Below are 18,219 nucleotides of genomic sequence, written 5' to 3'. Positions count from 1 at the left end.
AGCATCTGGCTCCAGCTCTATACAGATATGATAGTGGCATCAATACCCTTTCCTAACTCATGGAAAATTAATTAAAACATATTTCCCAAAAGGTACACACTATACATTTTAGCTTTGCTTGCAATTTCTTTTCATGTAATTTAGTTTTTTGTTTTACAAGAAATCAATGAAATATGATGTGCCTAAAATCTAGTTTAGATAACATACTGTTTATACAATTAAGCTTTGATTAATGTGCTAATATCAATGGGATATACTGATGCTCTGAAAGGCCAAATAATGTGAAAGCTGAAACATATGAAATACTAATGCAAGACTGTCCTCGAGGCAACTATCTAAAATGAATGTGGCCTGACTTCCAGATCAATGTGCTCCAGACCCGAATCGCTGAGCAGCAGAAGTTGTGAGTAACAGTTAATGAGGAGTGTGAGGCTCCTGGTTGTGTGCTGGAGGGTCAGCAACCGAGTCCTGGGCAGCGGGGATCAACTGAGCTACACAAACAGTAGGTGAAACTGGTTATTTTCCTGATGAGGAAGGTGGTGCAAGTCCAAAAAGTCAGACATTGTGTTGCTACAGCCGGTATTAAACTAAAGTAGGCACCATTTAAAGAAACCAGAAAAACAAGACAATAATTATATATGTTTGAAATCATTTGGTTTCTGGATGAGAGTTGCATGTGAAGATCAATACCAATCTATATCTGTCTGGTAAGTGTAAAGTTAACAGCTTGGGCCAGACTCTGTCCAAAGTTAAAAAACTCCACAGTAAATCAAATACGTGTGAAGTGAGATTTTTCAAGTTTTGTGCGACATTCATGCAATGTCGGCAGAAAGGAAAAACCTCTCCCTCCATTTAGAAGCATTCACACATTATTCCAAAATGATTTCACCCAGTGGGTGTTTTTGTAGCTGCCAGAAATAACTATCATCCCCAATTTTAAATTCTTATTTGGGTGCAGCTAATTCTGGATTTAACAATATGATCTTTGGACACAACCAGGCTAGCCATTTCCAGTCTTTGTGCTAAGCTAAGCTAACCTGCTGCTCGTTTTACCTTCACATTTGGTGGACTAACACCAGAGTGGTATCAATCTTCTCATTTTATTAAGTGAAAAAGCATCTTTCATAAAATGTAGTATCTGGAGGCGTTGATTTCATTTACCTTAAATCCACAAACTTTCATGAAAATGATATTTTTGCACTATCTGAGCCAAAGTAAGATCCCTCCAGTGTCTCCACAACATAATTCCATCTGTTTGACAGCAAACATTTGATCTCAGTCCCATCCCTCAGTTGTAGCTGAAAGGGACATTTTGACTGCTCATGATGCAAGAACACCCAAAATGCCACAATAAACAGTGCAGCTCTGAGCTTCTGCTGCCTTTCCCTTAGGATTTAGTTGATTGATGACTAGATGTGAGTCCTCATCTACTGAGCCCCTCTTTAGGACCACAAGGTCTGATCTTTGGCTTAGCCGGTGTCCGCCTGTGTCTGCTGTTCTTGATGTCCTCAGCCAGGAAGCAGTACCGTATACTATGTCGTTTGTTTTCTAGATTTTGGTAGCGTAACACCACTTGTCATTTTCTAGATTTTGGGAGCGCCACACCACAGCCGTGTCTTTTTTCTAGATTGCATTTTCAGAAATCTAGAAACGAAAATAGGGCTGCAGCGCGACGCTCCCAAAAATCTAGAAAAAGACTCTTTCAATATGCGGGGCATCCAGAATCAAAAAAAACTGTATAGTAGACACTCAAGTGGTTTCATTTCTGTTTTAAAAAACAACTACAGACTAACAGAGCTGCACTGCAATGAGAATGGTTGCTTGACGGGGCCATCGTTTTACATGGCCATTCATGTTCCTCATCCACTGGAGGGCTTCTCCATAGTATGGCGAACCTTCCTCTGGAACAGCTTATGGCTGATGAAAGCCAGGGGATGTTGGTCTTCATCTCTAGGGTTGCCTGCAAAATGACAGCTCCAAGACAGAGGCATCTGTGTGCGTTTCAAAGTCAGGAATTTAGAGAGCTGGTTTCTTACCTTTAGACTGTTGGATGTCCCAAATAACTATTACTGCCTCTTCCATTAGCTGAAGCTGGTTCCTGGTCTGACACAGGGTGCAGGACTCTATGGTGTGGATCTTGTGCGACTCCATTCTTAATAATGGATTTCAATCAACTTTCTTTGCCTTACTGAACTATAACTTTTGTCTGACTACATTTTTTGACTTACTAAGAAAAAACTGATGGTATTGTAAAAGACGATTGATATTGTGTGTGTGTCTTTTTGTGTTACTTACAATTTCAAAATGTGTTGGTGCTAATTAGTAATTCCACCAAACCCCTCTGTCCCCCCACATGTAAGTAACTCAAGTGGCAATAAAATACTTATATTTATTCTTTGTGAGCCATCTACAGAGAACCACAGTGCACAGTAAATTTCACATGTAGATAGATATGTAAACATAATTAAATAACCTACAGCAGCACGCTGCAATAGTGCTTGTAACATTATCCAAACACTTAAATAACACATTAATAAATAAAAGTTTTGGCGATACAGTACAGTGTGGTGACAATAGTGCAAAAAAATAAAGTAATGGACTATGTACACAAGTGACAGGACTAACGTTTGCTGCAAGTCAGGAGCAAAGTGCATTTTAATTCAGTGAACCAATTACTGTACGATTTCCTCAGCTACTGACACGACAGCTTCTCCCAACTGAAAAGGCTTAGCAATATTTTTATAACCCTAAAGAAGTTTTCCATAATGATTTGCTGCCAACATGGCATCTAAACTTTCCTCGTCACACTAAAATTTCCTCATCACACAAATGTCCATTTTCATACTGGTTAACCGCTGTCTGCCGAAACAGTACTTTACCTTTTGATTCCTCCAGTAGCAGTGGGAGGCAACTACACTTTCTACCTTAGCCTACGAGAGGCAGTGCATTCTCACGTATTCAATATAACACCAAGCTTTTTAAATAAAAAATGAAGCCAACTTACATTTCTTTCAGGTAGCCTGTGAGCCTAAATGGTACCTACTGTATGTCTGAGCAGGGAGCAGAACAGTGCATTTTCATGGTTGCAAAACCTTAACTTCAAGTTCAGAGATGATAGTTCATGGAGCGTCAGTCCTTTGGGCACGACGAGGAGAAAACAGATCATGTTCAGCTCCGTTTCACCACAAATGGGTTTCCCGGATCTCAGCAATCACCTGACTAGCTCTCTGCAACGCCTGTGTAAAAGAAAATTAAAACATATCAGCTCTTTTCAGACATGAACTCTGCAGGCTGTCCGCACAATTAGGTCCAGACTTTCTCCAGAGCTGCTTGTAAAACATGGACAACGCAGCAGGAGATTCTCCGCTCAGATGCGTTCACAACAACACAGAAATCTCCGGAGTGTTCAGGTGAGGGGAGGAGCAGCAGGCAGAGGCAGGACTTCACAAATTAATTCTGCTGCAGAGATCACGTTTTTGTTTACATCAGCGTCGGCTCTTATCACCTAAAGATCTCTTGATATCTCTGTCGGTGTCTTCAATGTGTATGGCACCGCTTATTCTTTTCAGTTTTGCGTCTCTCACGTGTTATAAACACTCGCTTGCGGTGAATCCTTCAGGAGGATCTCCTGCTGTTTTCGGACATTCTCCAGAGTTATTAACGGGGCTGGCCGGAGAAAATCTGCAGCCTGTCACTTTGATATTTGCATTATCCCATAAAGCCCCTCTGGAGAATGTCCGACAATTATAAAGAGTTCAGTGCATGTCTGTAAGCTGCTGTAGAGAGCTTTAGCTCATCGAGGAAAACTACACACCATCAAGGTGGAGTGTGTTACCTGTAGCATGTCCGCGGCCTCCTTGCGCCGCTGAGCCATATCCTCTGACTCGGTCAGCAGATCATTGAGGAGGCCAGATTTATACAGCTGGCCAACAAGCTCACTCTGGAGGCTGTCCTTCACATGGTTGACCAGGAAGTGCATCACTGCCTTCGGCACACTGCGGCACACAGAGAGAGAGGGAAAACAAATCGAACAGATGGTTGAGAACAAGGCAGCAAGACGGCCGGATGATTGTGTCGTCCCCCAGATGGAAGGGCTCCAGTTTGACCCAGCAGGTGTCTGTGGCTGTCAAGGTATCGAGGGGAGATAAATACGAGCTAAATACAAGATATGTAGCCTAATTGAGCTCGGGGGACCCTGCACCCCAACAATATGGTGAAAAGTTTTGATGTTTTCTTCGGTAAAATAAAATTGTACATATATCAGAAAGAGAAAGAAGTTCTTATATTGTTTTTTTCCCCATTTATTTCAATGAGTGAGGGTCTAAATAAATAATACATTCAATAATTTCTTTGGGAAATCAAATTCGATGATTAGACCATGTTTGGGTTAGTTTCTTTTTTTTAAAGTAATTTCCTACAACAGCTGAGGCCTGCTGTTTTACAACTTAAACAAGAGTAAATGATACATTTGTTTTTCTATTCATTTATTTAAATAACACATTACACCAGATTGGTGTAAGTAAGATTTAGTCAAAATAAACTACAGTGACTGATTATTGTGACAAAGGAAAACCAGAGTTGTCCTTCATAAAATCATCTATAAAGGGACTTGGAGGACCTACCTGTCCTGAATGTTCTTGCGGACAATGAGGAAGTACGACTTGATGAGGCGTTCGATGACCTCACAGTCCCGCTGCTCACGTGATGACAGCTTCCTGGCGACTGGCACAGGCTGGAGGGAGACAGTAGAAAAAACTCTTTTTTTTCAGTCGGTCGCTGAAATCCTCGTACCGGGGCATGCTAACAGGCGGAAGTTACGTTACCACATCCAGCAGGTTGACGGCTCCTTTAAAGGGGCTTCCAGGTCCAGAGCCGGGGGCTTCCTCTCCTTTCTTCAGCATCCCCCTCCAGCTGCCTGTGCCGTCCTGCTCACCCTGCGGTCCTCCTGCCTGGGGAGCCAAGAGGAAGAGAAGAAAAATGTAGAAGCTGTCATCAAACCACCCTCGCCACTGAGTCATCAGAACAGGGTTCACCAGGAGAGGATGGTTAGGGTATAAACATAGACTGTATATAAAGATAGACGATGCATCCCCATTTCCTCCCACTATACAGAAATAAAGCCAAAATATTCTGGGTACAAACGCTGACATTTTGTGCATTCTGTGCCAGAGTCTGTGCAGTGGCGATCGGGGAATGATGCCGCTGTGTCGAGCCCCTGCTGATACATGCACTCAACCAATCGTGAGTTAGTCTCAGCTGTCAATCATGACTTTAACCTTGTGTTTACAGCATCAAACAACTTGAAAAATAAACACTGATCATATCAGTGTGATAAGAACTACCTAAAATAACAAAAAATATATCTTTAGTTTGGTCCAATGCATTAACATGGAGGAGATGGGGTTTATGACCTGTATTGCAGCAAACCACCAGGGGGCAATCAAGAAACTTAGGCTTCACTTTTGGGGAGCTGTCATGTTGTCAAACTTTATATACAGCCTATGGGTATAAAACATTATAACCCTATCCAGGTTATATGCAAGACAGCCACCACAAGTTTAACAGGCAGAGATTCCAGAAGCTATAGATTTAAAACTGGGCACATTACAGTCTGTATTCATCCTCCTTAAATATGAACTTACAGCCAACGACTTCAGTACAAAAAGACTAAGTGTTAAAAGGAGTAAAAGGAAAGGAGAGAGAGGAGGGAGAAGGCTTTATGTGTGAGACAGGTGGACCAGCTTTAGGGAGAGAGACACTGCAGAGAAAGTAACAGTTGTTAATACACATCCACACAGACCGAGGTGAAGCAATCCAAGAGCACGGCATCAGCAGACAAAGATCAGAGTGCATGCCAGCAGCCCATGCCCATCCATCCATCCATCCATGCCCCACAGCTAGCCAGGCAAAGAGCCAGCGAGCTGCGTACGTGCCCACCTTGGCACCATCCATGTCTGCTCCAGACGCGGGGGGCTCGCCAGAAACCACAGTTGGACCAGCCGGGCCTTTGCCAACAGACTAGCAGGAATATGAGAGCAGGAGTGGAGAGAGAGAAAAACACAGAGAGGAAATGTGGAAAGACATTTGAGGGGAGGAGAGGAGACGCTCTGTGGAACGAGAGAGGGGAGATGTGGGATAAAATTCCTGGACGGAAACTACCCGAAGCATTTGGTCCACAGATCCTCACGCTGCTGTGCTACGAGTGATTAACGCTGCACAAGACCCCTTTATACTCAAGACACTGCGAAAATTAGAATATATTCTTCTCTGCTATTACATTTTCAAATAAGACTGTTTCTTTTACCTTATCCCTGGGCACTGCAGCGGGCAGCTCTCTCATCCTGTTCCTCCTTTGCTCCTAGAAACACACAAAAACTGATTTTACTGGTTTGGGCTAAATTATTTCAACACATTGCAGATAATTTACTGGAAAACATATATCATTAAAATTCTACTTAAGAGGAGCAATGTGAACAAGAGACACCTCACTTCATCAAGTATGAAACACTGGAGAGAATGGGGTTTTTCACTCATCTTATAAACCAGGTTGTAGAAGATGGGTTTCAATTTTACTATCACAAGGAAGGAAGATACATTCTTGATTCAGGAACATAGATGGTGTCGTAGTAACATTATGTAACGTCTACGTTTCCCCTGGAAGTGAATATGCCTTTTTACAGAAAGATGTTTGAGGGAATCAGAGGAGTTATTATATGAGGTGGAGAATGAAACATTCCTCTTATCTCAAAACTAGACTCATTAAAAGGGGCAATGTGTAAGAATTGACCAACTGTCAAATTCATTCTCCACAGAGAAGGAATATATGACCAGAAAAGTGTGGCATCTTCCTCTGCTGTAAAGTCCAGGAAATGCACTTTTCATCCCCTTAACCAGTGTCATCGTCAAACCTGCTTTTGGGCCAAAACCCGGTGGACCGTCAGAAAATCAATACGTTTTTACAGACCATTTCTGTCTACCTGTCATTTTGGGTGTACGAAGTTAATCAATTAAAAGCTCCAGGTAAAAATGTTTCCTGAATAATCTGGATGTTCACGTTTGCTTTTTTATACTTTTTTTTGGTTTCTGAATTTCACCGCTCCACCTTTATCACCTTGATTTTTTCTTTTACTAGACGTGACCTTTTTAAAACTAAAATAATTAAATTCAAGCAACTTGTATATAAAATATTTGACACTGGAAATTGTGAACGGCAGAAACTTCTCAAAGTCTGCCGTTAAAAGATGTAGCTGATCTTCTGCCGTCAGAAGAACTATCTAATTCTGCCCTGCACAGATGATTTTTGGTGAAATGACAATAAAGTTGTTGAACCTGAATCTTGAATCGAAGATTATTTTCCAAGTAAAGTATTTTTTATTTCATTTGTTTTTATACATTCTAATTGAATGACAGTAAATACTTTTTATATACTGGTATGCACTGGTAACAAGTAACCTCCATATCTACACCTCTTCTCTATTTATTCGGCCATGAAAATTAATGTATTTTAGTTTATTTATAGTGAGTTCAAACCTCTATATTGTTATTCATGACGCCACAGGCATCTGCAAAGTCTGGATGTTTGGTGTTGATGTAGGCCAGCTCAATCGCAACCAAGTTGTGGACCTGTGACAAGAAAAGAGGAAAACGTCAGTCATCAGTACAGCACAGAGATATGAGATCATGTGAGTAGAAGGTGGATAATGCAGAGGTACCATCTCATTGGTGATGGGCAGTCTCTTCCTCAGCAGGGAGGTGACCACTTCCACAATGGCCTCGTGCAACTTAGGGAACCTCTGCAGCTCCTGCACGACAAAAACGATATGAATGTCAGTATGCGAGGGAAAAGATGAAATACTTTCCCAGAAAAAGATGTGGGCAGAGCTGATAACCTGTGTGCTGTAGTTGCTGCAGTGCTGGATGATCCTCTGCATCTCCTCGTGGACCAGCTCCACACAGCGCAAACTGGGCTCCTCCAGGCGTTTCACCTGCTTTTTCACCAACAGCTCGAAGGAGACCTCGGGCACAAACAGCGATGGGCGCGGGCCCTGGTGTGGGGAGGGAGCTGCAGGTTAGTGGCAATTTGTGTTCAAAGAACTAAAATAGGCTGCATCGAGCAGAAAAGGTCAGGTTTTCTTGTTGTAACAATGTATGAGGATGATGCAGCTGCACTCACAGTGGCGTTCCGTATGGCCGTCAGGATATCTATGGTACTGAGTCCTCCCAGAGGATCCACAGACTCCAACGTTCTGCCAAACGTCTCGTGGAATATGTAACAAATTCTGGCTCCGCCGCACCTGAAAAACAGCAGCGGGGGGATATTAGCTGTGGTGTGAAGCCTTCCTCTCCTGTCAGCTCTTCCCTCACAGCGGCTGTGCGTGCCTCAACTCACAAGTTGTGTCATATTAAATGATGAAACAAATGCAGCTATTTTGCTCATTTCCCCAACGCTGGAGCAACAGCACCACTCTGTGGCCAACCAGAGGAAGTGTGCCGGTACTCACAGCTCTGCCGTCTCGATGTACTTGGCCGTGCCCTCGATGGTGTTGCAGTATTCTGTGGCGAACTTGGTGATGAGCTGGAGCAAGGTGGCGCTCTGGTCCTCGACGGGTTCGCCGTAGCTGCTGAGCAGGGACTGGTACTGAGCTGCCAACACGTTGATCCGTGCCTTCAGCTCAGGGAGACAGTCTCGGATGTGATGCATCAGTAACCTGACATTGTGACGGCAAAGGGCAGAGGGCTCAGATTTTATGCAGATGTGTGAACTATAGTGAAGCTAAACGCCTGTTGTTTGAATCAGAGATTCTAATATTCCCCCTGATGGCTGATTAATGCCAGAACATTCAACACACTGATGCTGACATAACCTAATGTGTCCTGGTGTTTAAATCCATGCACATACGTCTGTGTCACTCATTTTACTTTTCGCACAGTCATTGTTCATGAAAAAAAAAAAGAATTCAGTGGATATTTTATTCATTTTTACTCACATATTTCAACCCAAACTTAAACTATTCATGAAACCTTGTGATCACAGTCCCAATCCTGTTCTCTTCTCAAAGATAAGTTTGAATAATTCACTATCAGAAAATCTCGGCTTCAACAAGTTAGACTAAAATAAATCATGTTAATTTCCTTATTTTAACTTGACAAACTTTTTCTGTTGTTATGTGATAGGTTATGTTTTTGCCCCTGTCGGTTTGTTTGATTCTTTATCAGCAGGATTATGCAAAAACTGCAGTACCCAATAAATGTTGGCGCAGATCTTGCATTTGTTGTGGTTTCATAAGGAGACAGTGGACTGGTGGAGGTACACACTCTACTGAGTGCCATTATATTTTGTCATGATATTGTTTGTGGTTATATTTACCTGTTCAGGGTCCTGGCCAGGTACTTGGTTCCATTTCTGTTGGCAAGAGACGGATATTTCTTCTGGAGGAAAGCATATTCGTCCCGGATAGCATCAGCCACAGACTTTTTATTGTTGATGTCCAACTGGCTCCTGAAGGCAACACAACATTGAGCTATTTAGAGCTGGACAATAACCATAAATAATAACAATAAATACCATTAGTAACATCTTACATTATTTATATAAATATCATGATATCTAGTTTAATACGAGTCTGATTGATGGTGACTATAGTGAACTGCATAATACATTAAAGGGGAGAAGCCATTTCATATTAAACAACAACCCACAGTGTAATTACTGTGATAAAAGCAAGATGGATGGATAGAGATAGACAGGTGGATGGATGGATGAATAGTTAGATAGATAGTGATACATCGGCCTTCAACAGCAGCATTAACAATGTATTATAGTACTTTCATCTCTACTGAGCCTCTCTTTTCAATTATTACACACATCTCCATCATGAGTAATAAATAATTTCATTGTATAATTATAGTATATTCAGTAAACATATACTGCTCAGACCTGTTGACGACTCCGATGAGGCCCAGTTTGACAGGAATGACTCTGCCCATAAGAACATCCATCGCATCGGTACCAGCGTCCATCAGGTCCAGTTTGGTCACCACAGCAAGTGTCCTCCTGCCTGGTGAGTCAAAGAAACGCTTACCAACACAGATCTATTTGCCGTTTATCATCAAATTGTGATGTCTTCTTCTTAGTCTCCCTCACCATCGGGGTCGACCTCCCGTGCCACCTTCAGCGCCTCCGAGGTGGCCATGTCTGTGTTGGCAGCCGTGACAGCCAGGATGATGGAGTTGGGGTTGGAGATGTGCTTCAGGATCAAATCTTTTATCTGAACCTCGATGTCCTTGGGCTGATCCCCTACGGGCACCTGAAGGGGACAATAAGGCGATGGAAAAGACACAACGTGTCAAATGAACACGCTGCACCAGAGGGGAGGAACTAATGAGGCTGGAATCAAAGCCTGTACACACTCAGAGCCTGAAAGTTTAGACGAATTAACACAGAGTTCATTATTCACTGCTCTGTACAAATATCAAATACACAACAGCATCAACCAGGCAGATATTAACACCAGTGACCAGACAAATCTGGTAAATCAGGACTTTTATGTGTTTCTGTTTTTTTTATGCATCTTTTAAAAATGAAATATTGTTGATCAAAGCCTCGTCTTAGGGAGGAGGAGGAGGAGGGTGACGTGTGTTACCTTGGTGATTCCTGGCAGATCCACCAGTGTGAGGTTGACGACATGAGGAGAAAATATCTTCAGATGAATGGGTTCATCGCTGATCCCCTGCAGAGGAAAAAAAACAACACTTGTTGGTGTATTTATCATCTTAGAACAAGTTAAAAATAATTTACTAACTGTCAGAGCACAGATTTTGCCTACTGGATGACAGTTTGGAGGATAATGATATTAGATGAAACATTTGAATTCCCTTGGTGCTGGTTCTGACACTTCTGCACAGCTCTTATCTGTCTTAATGATAAATACATGGAAATGTTTGAAAAAGCTGCTTCCAGACATGCACTGAACTCCGGATATTGGTCGGAAGTGCTGTACATGAGAACGCAAATGTCTGAGTAAGTTGCTCTGGACATTATCTGGAATATTTCCAGCCAGCCTGCTGTGAGAATAGAGTGGCAAAATGTCTGGAAAATTAACACCAAGCAAGTGGGCGTGTTGATGATGTTTATTACCCTTATGTTTTAACCACGATGGATGCAAAACAAAAAAAACTAAAATAATAGAACCGTGGTTATCTAAAGAGCTCCTTCTTCTATTTGCATTTCCCTCAGCTTTCTCGAAGCACTTCCAAACCCCCTTTGGGTCCCAGTTGTCCTGAGCTACACGCCTGATTTTCCGCTGTGGTCTCAAACTTGAGAAACCTACTGCAGTAAAAATCTGCTGCGCTCAGCTCAGGGCAAAACTCAAACTCAAGCATTTACTCACATTGTCAGATGTGTAACAAAAGTTGTGTACGCTTTCATCTCACTGTGTCGGGATTATTGTAATTCTCTGAACATATGCGTTTTGTCACTAATCCCTGGTTCTGCCTGCAGGTAGCCCGGAATGTGTGCCTAGTTTTATAAGTAAAAAAGTAAAGTAGCAAGGAATATATTTGTCATTTTCCAGTCTCCCATCATTTACTGTGACATTAGTTCAAAAGTGGTGGACTTAAACATTTATGTAGCTTTGAATGTTATTATTTAATATCTTCTCATGATTTCCGATCACCACTTGTTCTATCACCTGATCGTCAAACTGATGTTTTCATCTCTCACTGTATCATATGTTTATTTTGTATGCATTGTCTTCACCATAGACTCTACATAAAGATGGACGACATGCCAGCTCCCCAAAAGTGAAGCCAAAGCCTCTCATTCAGCCCCTGGTGGCAGGCTGCAGAATAGCTCATAAACCCGCCTCCTTCATGTTGATGAATTTTATAGGACCTGGTAAGGGAATTTTTCCTTTAAGGTTTATTTTAATTAGTTATTTGATGCTATAAAAACAGGGTGAAGAGCCATGATTGACAGCTTAGACCACTCGTGATTGGTCGAGTAGGTGTATCAACCGGATTTCGTTACCACAGCTCAATCACTACTCTGCAGACTCTGGCTCAAAATGTACAAGATGGCAGCGTTCGTATCCAGAATATTTTTGGCTTCATTTATAGATGCTGAGAGGAAGTGGAGACGCGTCGTCCATCTATATTTACAGTTTATGGTAACAAAAATGTATCATATACTTTTTGTTTGGAAATGTACAGTAAATACCTTAACATAATTAATGTGATTTAGACGTACTTGAACTGAATTTACTTGGAGTAATACACTTAATAGATTCAGCACAATTACTTTAAGATCATAATTTAAGTGTACAGATGTGAGCCACACCCCGTGCAGTAAATCAGGGGTCTGCTTTAGAAATACAGAGAACACAAGAGACCTCTTCATTTTCCATCATCTCACCTTATTATTCCCCGAGACTCGCTCCGTCTCATTCTCGATTTCTTGCCTGATTTCATCGAAATCTGTGTAGATCTGTGTAAAGAAAAATAATATTTTTTAAATAAAAAATGAGGACAAAAGGCTGTTAGTGAAACACTTCACATCTCAGAGGCACATACCGTATTTTTTGTGTGCAGAAACTTGCCCCACTCTTCACCCTCTCTACCTGCGAATCACAATAAAAGCAGTTTGGGTCACGCTATTCACTCAGCACTCTCAACGTGGAGGAATGAAGTGTTGAACTAGTCTGAGCAGGCGGCTAAGCAAACACAGAAACCACTAGCTGCACAATAAGGATCGAGACCTGATGACAGTTACTAGTCCTGTGAATAAGGCAGCAGGATCGATGGGGGTAGAGCTAGGAGGCTAAATCAGGTTATTTCAAAGCTGTATAATGCACCTCAGTGAAGAACAGTGGGTTTTCACACCCTGGCATCTGCAAGTAATTAGAAAGAAAGAAACAGACATTTAAAACTGTCGCTGGCATCTGGGGACGAGAAAATATATATATATATATATATATATATATATATACACACACAAGATACTATTCAACCTGGACACCAACAGTTTTAATCATGTGCCCTCCATTTGTGTGGAGAACAATCTAAATATTGTAAATATGCTCAACTAGAAGGGCACTTAGAGAGCACATACCCTGCCAAGGCTGAAAGGCCAATATTACATATTGAGATCAGATACATACACAGAAATTATCTACAAACTGTTCACACTAAAAACAGGCAAAATTTGTTTTTTAAAAATATCCTTTTGATTCACAAAAACTGGATCCGAATCCAGATCCAAACCATATTTTCCCTGTACGTGGATATTAGCACATGCCAGATTTTTTGGAAAAATATCTTTGCAATGTTTCTTGAGGAATTGACTAAAATCCCACATCTCACAATGTGAAAAAAATATCCTGGATCCACCCCCTGATCCAGATCTGCATCCAAATTTAATGGGTTCTTCCCTGAGCCATACCACATCCTTCCACCAAGTTTCATGGTAATCCATCGACTAGTTCTCGTGTAATTCTGCTATAACAAACACATGCAGATCCTTGGTGGACGTTCTTATATTCAAGCATCCGACCTGCGTGCTGGAGTCCTAGCAGTGAAAACCTGCTGAGGTCAGAGGGATGTTGGTACCTACCACCGTCGTCATTTTTCCTGGAGTCTCCAGGATCCACGTGGACCAGCTGGAGGATGAGGGGTCGCCTAGTGACGACACCAGTCCCACGAGGAAGGAGGTCCCTGCCCACCAGGCTCTCCAGCACGGAGCTCTTACCACTGCTCTGCAGACCCAGAATGAAGAGGGAGACAGGGATTAGATATTGAGGTCATGTGGTCTGTCGTTTGTGAAAAAACGGTTACGGCAACCACCACTTTGAAAATTGATGTGGTCTTACGGTTAAGGTCCTCGGAGCAAAAAAAATACCGAAGACAAACGTTTAAAGTTTAATGACACTTTTGATTATCAGTGCCATGATGAAAAAGTTGCCAACTTTAGTTTTCTCCAAACAAGTTCTACAGTAAAATCTTCTGAAACTTGAAATGTAGACAGTGGGGGTCACCATGAACAAGAGTGAGGTGAAATATCTGTGTCACCTCTCAAGGATTTTTGTAAATAATAACTAATATCAAAAGGTTATGAGTGCCATGATGAAAAAGTAGTGGACTTTCCCCTTAATTTTCTCAAAGATTATACAGTAAAATCTTCTGAAGCTTGACATACTGACAGTGGGGGTCAACATGAACAAGTGTGAGGTGAAATATGTGTGTCACCTCTCAAGGATTAAAAAATAATATTTAATATGAGCAAGTTATGAGTGACATAATGACTTTCGTCTCAAAAAACATACACATGATAGTCCATTATACTTGTTATTGTCCTGCAGTGATTAGATGAGGGAGAAACCAGGGGCTGTATCCATCAACACCAGAGATAGAGGCTGCACAGCTTCATTGCACCTGTCTGTTCCTCAAGCACTGACCTGGTTTCCCCTACAGAGATTCAGTGATTGAAGATGATCAAAATAGATTGCAGTGCCTCTGCCAGAGCTGACTGCAGATGAGCTTTGCAGCAGTGAAGTTCACTGTCTGTGCAGTGTAGTTCAATGTGTAGCTCAATGTGTAGTGAAGTTCAATGTGTAATTCAATGTGTAGTTCAATGTGCAGTGTAGTTCAATGTGTAGTTCAATGTGCAGTGTAGTTCAATGTGTAGCTCAATGTGTAGTGAAGTTCAATGTGTAGTTCAATGTGTAGTGAAGTTCAATGTGTAGTTCAATGTGCAGTGTAGTTCAATGTGTAGTTCAATGTGCAGTGTAGTTCAATGTGCAGTGTAGTTCAATGTGTAGTGTAGTTCAATGTGTAGCTTAATGTGCAGTGTAGTTCAATGTGCAGTGTAGTTCAATGTGTAGTGTAGTTCAATGTGTAGTTTAATGTGCAGTGTAGTTCAATGTGTAGTGTAGTTCAATGTACAGTGTAGCTCAATGTGTAGTTCAATGTGTAGTGTAATTTAATGTGCGTGTAGTTCAATGTGTAGTGTAGTTTAATGTGCAGTGTAGTTTAATGTGCAGTGTAGTTAAATGTGTATTTCAATGTACAGTGTAGCTCAGGGTGTTGTGTAGTTCATTGTGTATTTCAATGTGTAGTGTAGCTCAATGTGAAGTTCACTGTGTAGTGTCGTCCAGCAGAACTTCCTGGGTAACAACCATCTCATGCAGCCTCTAATTCCCTGTGGGGTCTGAATATGTAGCATGCTAGTGGAGTATCCACAGCTAGCAGAGTTACCTTCATTCACACGTCATTAAAGATAGCTTATCTAGCTAGCATGACAGCTAAATGACTGAATGCACACACAGCCAGCGTCTTACCTGAGTCCCGACCACTGCTATCTGCGGCAGCTGGATGATATCCGCCCCCACCGTGTTGAACACGTCCTGCAGCTTGTTTATCACCGGGATAAGAGCCTCCATGTTTGTGCTGCACCAAATAACTCACAAACAGCGGGTAACTTCGTGATGGAGCCAAAGTCATTCAATGTCCCACCGACACCACCATTGCCGCAACACCCACTGGCTGGAGGACAGGTGCTGTTTCTCCGTGTGGTCCTGGGAGGTGTAGTTCTCCTGCGGCAGAGAGCTACAGCTCAAACAGAGGGAGAGACTACAAAAGGCGGCTATGGAAAATATCGCGATAGTATGCTATCACGCGCATGCGTCCATGCAGTGTTGGTGACAGGCTAACTGGTTAGCCTAGCTGCTCGGTCGGTTTTCACTCCAACTTCTAAACTCACCGTCTGTTTTTCAGTCAGCGGGTTGTTTAACTGTGGATAATTCGTTAACTACTTCGTTAAACCACCATGTTACAGTTCCTGGTGAGTCAAATCAACATCGTCAGTCAAAATACCGATGTTTGTCAGGTCTTTTGAAAGATGTCAGCGAAGCTATCTTAGCTAATGTGTTAGCATAATGGGAACTATGTGTCAGTCGACTTAACCGTTGATTATCATGCTAATTCAAGTTGTCAGTTTCAATAAACTGTTTAAAATTAACCAACACAAAGTTAACACTTTACTACTACGTTGATTAAAGATGAACATACGTGTGAAGGTGATGTTCGTCATTAGATCTCGTTAATGACATTTGTTTTGCCTCATCCTCAGGCTGGCTTCACTCTGGGGAATGTTGTGGGGATGTACCTCGCTCAGAACTATGATGTAAGTTTGTCGGATTTTTATCTTTATTCATAAACCTTCACAATTACATGTCAATAAGTGAAATAGGTGCTCTGCTTATCTCACTGTCACATGTGGTCCTGCAGCCATCCTCACCCCACCCCAGTTATTGTGGTACACCCAGTTAGAACGAATACTTGCTAGTCTGAATTAAATCTTATCCTTTCAAGTGTTATTGATGTATGTGTTTTAGTGGTTAGGTGTTGTTTAGAGATCCAGTCAAGGGTGTGGCTGGAGCCAATCCCAGCTGTCAATGAGTAAGAGGCTGGATACACCCAGGACAGGTTGCCAGTGTATTCAACATTTAGAGACTCACATTATTACCTACGGTCAATTAATAATCTCCAATTACCCTAATCACAATATGTATGTTTTTGGACTGAGGGAGGAAGCTGGAGTACCGTGAGGAAACCCATGTAGACTCAGGGAGAACATGCAAAGCGAATCAGGATTATTTTTGAGGTGTCCACCACTGTGTCACCCTTTCTTGAACATATTGGAGATATTAGTAACACCTCAGTATAATGTAAAACTTTTTCTGAAACTGTTACAACAGAAACTGAAACATTATACCCTTCATGATTTCTTGCATTGTTTTAGAGCAGTGTACCTAAGGAACTGAGAACTGATACTAACCATATTGTTTCTTTCATAGGTCCCAAACATAGCCAAGAAAATTGATGCGTTTAAGAAAGACGTGGAGGCCAAGAAGAAGCCTCCAGAGTGAGCAAAGCTGCACCTTGAGGGAAGCAAGAACAGATCGACTCTGCAGAGCAACTATTTATTTGACAGGGTTGTGATATGAGTGTACATTTGTTGAAAGGACTGATAAAATATGTATGATAATATCAACAGTGCCTGGAACAGTATTTGCTTCCATTAGTTTTATAGGCACATTCCCATTGTAGCCTATTTTTGTAAGATAATTTATATTACATGAGTGTGTATTTGCTCTTTTGTGTTGTATTCGACTACATTTAAGGAGATTCTTTCACAAAGCTTTCAAATTGTCAAAAACAGCTGCCAAACTTTTTATGATGTTTCAGTTAACAATTCTGAATCGGTCATCTTACAATAAATCTGATGATAAAAATATTAAGTCTTTGCCTCGTGGAATAAGTTTTGTTTAATGGTAAGATTTTAGTGAGGAACTGATGATGCACTACATTACTACTAGTTCCAGCTGGGGTACAAGTTTGTCCACTAGATGGTGCCATTACCAAGGTATAAAAATGTAACTATCAATATAATCTTAATGAAAAGAAAAACAGTTTTTCAGCTTTGGCAAAATTATGATCTACTTTTTCTTCTTCCGTTTGGTTCCCTTCTTCTTCCCTTTCTTCTTTTTGTTCGCATTTGGCCACCCAAAGCCTCTGAATGCCAGACAGTCCACTGCATTGTGGGAGATGTAGTAGATGTTCTCCCTGGCTGCTGGACTGAAGATGTCCCCCTCTGTCTTGGTGGTCTTGGCACTGGACGACCTCTTTTTAGGCGTTTTTAGACCGCCGGTCTTTTTGGCAGGACTAGAACTGTGGGACCTCGATTTCCTGGATTTGGTGGGCTTTGAAGAAAACATAAGAAATTTACTCAGCTTAAGTTTGGATCCTTCACAAAGACCATATTGAATAGTTCACATTGAACTATTACATTACAAAAGGAGAAAAAAAAGTGCCAAATATACTTTACCATGGTGAAAAACGTCAAGGCTACTTCCAGTGTGAGGAGGTTTTCTCCCCATCTGCAAAATACAATACGCACACTATTCGAATGCTCTAATAAGAAATCAAATAAAACTCATTAAGACAAACAAGATGCTTTAGTAACAAACAAATTAAGAGTGTATTCATGTATCTTACCAGCTCTGGACTTGGCACTGTTGTAAGTGGCAACTGAGTGGCTTCAACTTCGACAGTGATAACCCATTTGTTTACATTCTGTCGTCATAGAGACAGAGTGGACTCGCTCATGAATGACGGGGGTTGGCCTCGTCCACATGCCTGTAAACTCCTACGTTGCATCCACGA

At 41.6% G+C, this 18,219-nt stretch overlaps 3 protein-coding genes and 1 long non-coding RNA gene across 7 annotated transcripts; 2 read left to right on the top strand and 2 right to left on the bottom strand.

Annotated features, from left to right (window-relative positions):
- Positions 1-2: 2 nt before the first annotated feature.
- LOC124851300 lies at positions 3-2,392 on the top strand. Its single transcript, XR_007032339.1, has 2 exons — positions 3-502; positions 2,086-2,392. It is a non-coding gene; the product is annotated as an uncharacterized LOC124851300 (long non-coding RNA).
- LOC118101385 (dynamin-1-like protein) lies at positions 2,376-16,162 on the bottom strand. 2 transcript variants are annotated; one of them, XM_035147094.2, is made up of 20 exons: positions 16,063-16,162; positions 15,333-15,587; positions 13,610-13,751; positions 12,571-12,617; positions 12,413-12,484; positions 10,644-10,730; positions 10,145-10,307; positions 9,938-10,058; positions 9,368-9,499; positions 8,502-8,708; positions 8,174-8,294; positions 7,890-8,045; positions 7,713-7,802; positions 7,531-7,623; positions 6,305-6,358; positions 5,938-6,018; positions 4,824-4,949; positions 4,623-4,732; positions 3,836-3,995; positions 2,376-3,236 (listed from the first exon to the last, which is right to left on the bottom strand). In XM_035147094.2, exons 2-20 carry the CDS (start codon positions 15,432-15,434, stop codon positions 3,180-3,182), a joined length of 2,121 nt encoding a protein of 706 aa, XP_035002985.1. In that variant the 5' UTR covers positions 15,435-15,587; positions 16,063-16,162; the 3' UTR covers positions 2,376-3,179. The 2 variants fall into 2 exon arrangements, with proteins under 2 accessions (XP_035002985.1, XP_035002986.1); XM_035147095.2 differs by lacking the exon at positions 5,938-6,018 and having other exon boundaries at positions 16,063-16,161.
- Positions 15,674-17,294, top strand: stmp1 (short transmembrane mitochondrial protein 1). The gene is made up of 3 exons (XM_035147110.2): positions 15,674-15,835; positions 16,124-16,177; positions 16,851-17,294. Exons 1-3 carry the CDS (start codon positions 15,821-15,823, stop codon positions 16,920-16,922), a joined length of 141 nt encoding a protein of 46 aa, XP_035003001.1. The 5' UTR covers positions 15,674-15,820; the 3' UTR covers positions 16,923-17,294.
- LOC118101389 (small lysine-rich protein 1) lies at positions 16,963-18,151 on the bottom strand. 3 transcript variants are annotated; one of them, XM_035147108.2, is made up of 3 exons: positions 18,052-18,151; positions 17,882-17,933; positions 16,963-17,756 (listed from the first exon to the last, which is right to left on the bottom strand). In XM_035147108.2, exons 2-3 carry the CDS (start codon positions 17,882-17,884, stop codon positions 17,493-17,495), a joined length of 267 nt encoding a protein of 88 aa, XP_035002999.1. In that variant the 5' UTR covers positions 17,885-17,933; positions 18,052-18,151; the 3' UTR covers positions 16,963-17,492. The 3 variants fall into 3 exon arrangements, with proteins under 3 accessions (XP_035002999.1, XP_047194529.1, XP_035003000.1); XM_047338573.1 differs by having other exon boundaries at positions 17,882-17,967; positions 18,052-18,141; XM_035147109.2 differs by having other exon boundaries at positions 17,882-17,954; positions 18,052-18,141.
- Positions 18,152-18,219: the final 68 nt, after the last annotated feature.

The sequence above is a fragment of the Hippoglossus stenolepis genome, chromosome 22 (genome assembly GCF_022539355.2).
Source record: "Hippoglossus stenolepis isolate QCI-W04-F060 chromosome 22, HSTE1.2, whole genome shotgun sequence".
In the NCBI taxonomy this organism is placed as follows: Eukaryota; Metazoa; Chordata; class Actinopteri; order Pleuronectiformes; family Pleuronectidae; genus Hippoglossus; species Hippoglossus stenolepis.
Note: the sequence above shows the minus strand (reverse complement) of the source record. Positions and strands in the feature narration are given on the sequence as shown.

Bases quoted from the DNA above. Each gene is read 5' to 3' on its own strand.
- stmp1 (XM_035147110.2), top strand. The intron at 16,178-16,850 runs GTAAGTTTGTCG...TTTCTTTCATAG, and splicing joins ACCTCGCTCAGAACTATGAT to GTCCCAAACATAGCCAAGAA.
- LOC118101385 (XM_035147094.2), bottom strand. From the start codon at position 15,434: ATGGAGGCTCTTATCCCGGTGATAAACAAGCTGCAGGACGTGTTCAAC. The intron at 8,046-8,173 runs GTGAGTGCAGCT...TCCCCACACCAG, and splicing joins CGGCCATACGGAACGCCACT to GGCCCGCGCCCATCGCTGTT. The intron at 3,996-4,622 runs GTAGGTCCTCCA...TGTGTGCCGCAG, and splicing joins CGCAAGAACATTCAGGACAG to TGTGCCGAAGGCAGTGATGC.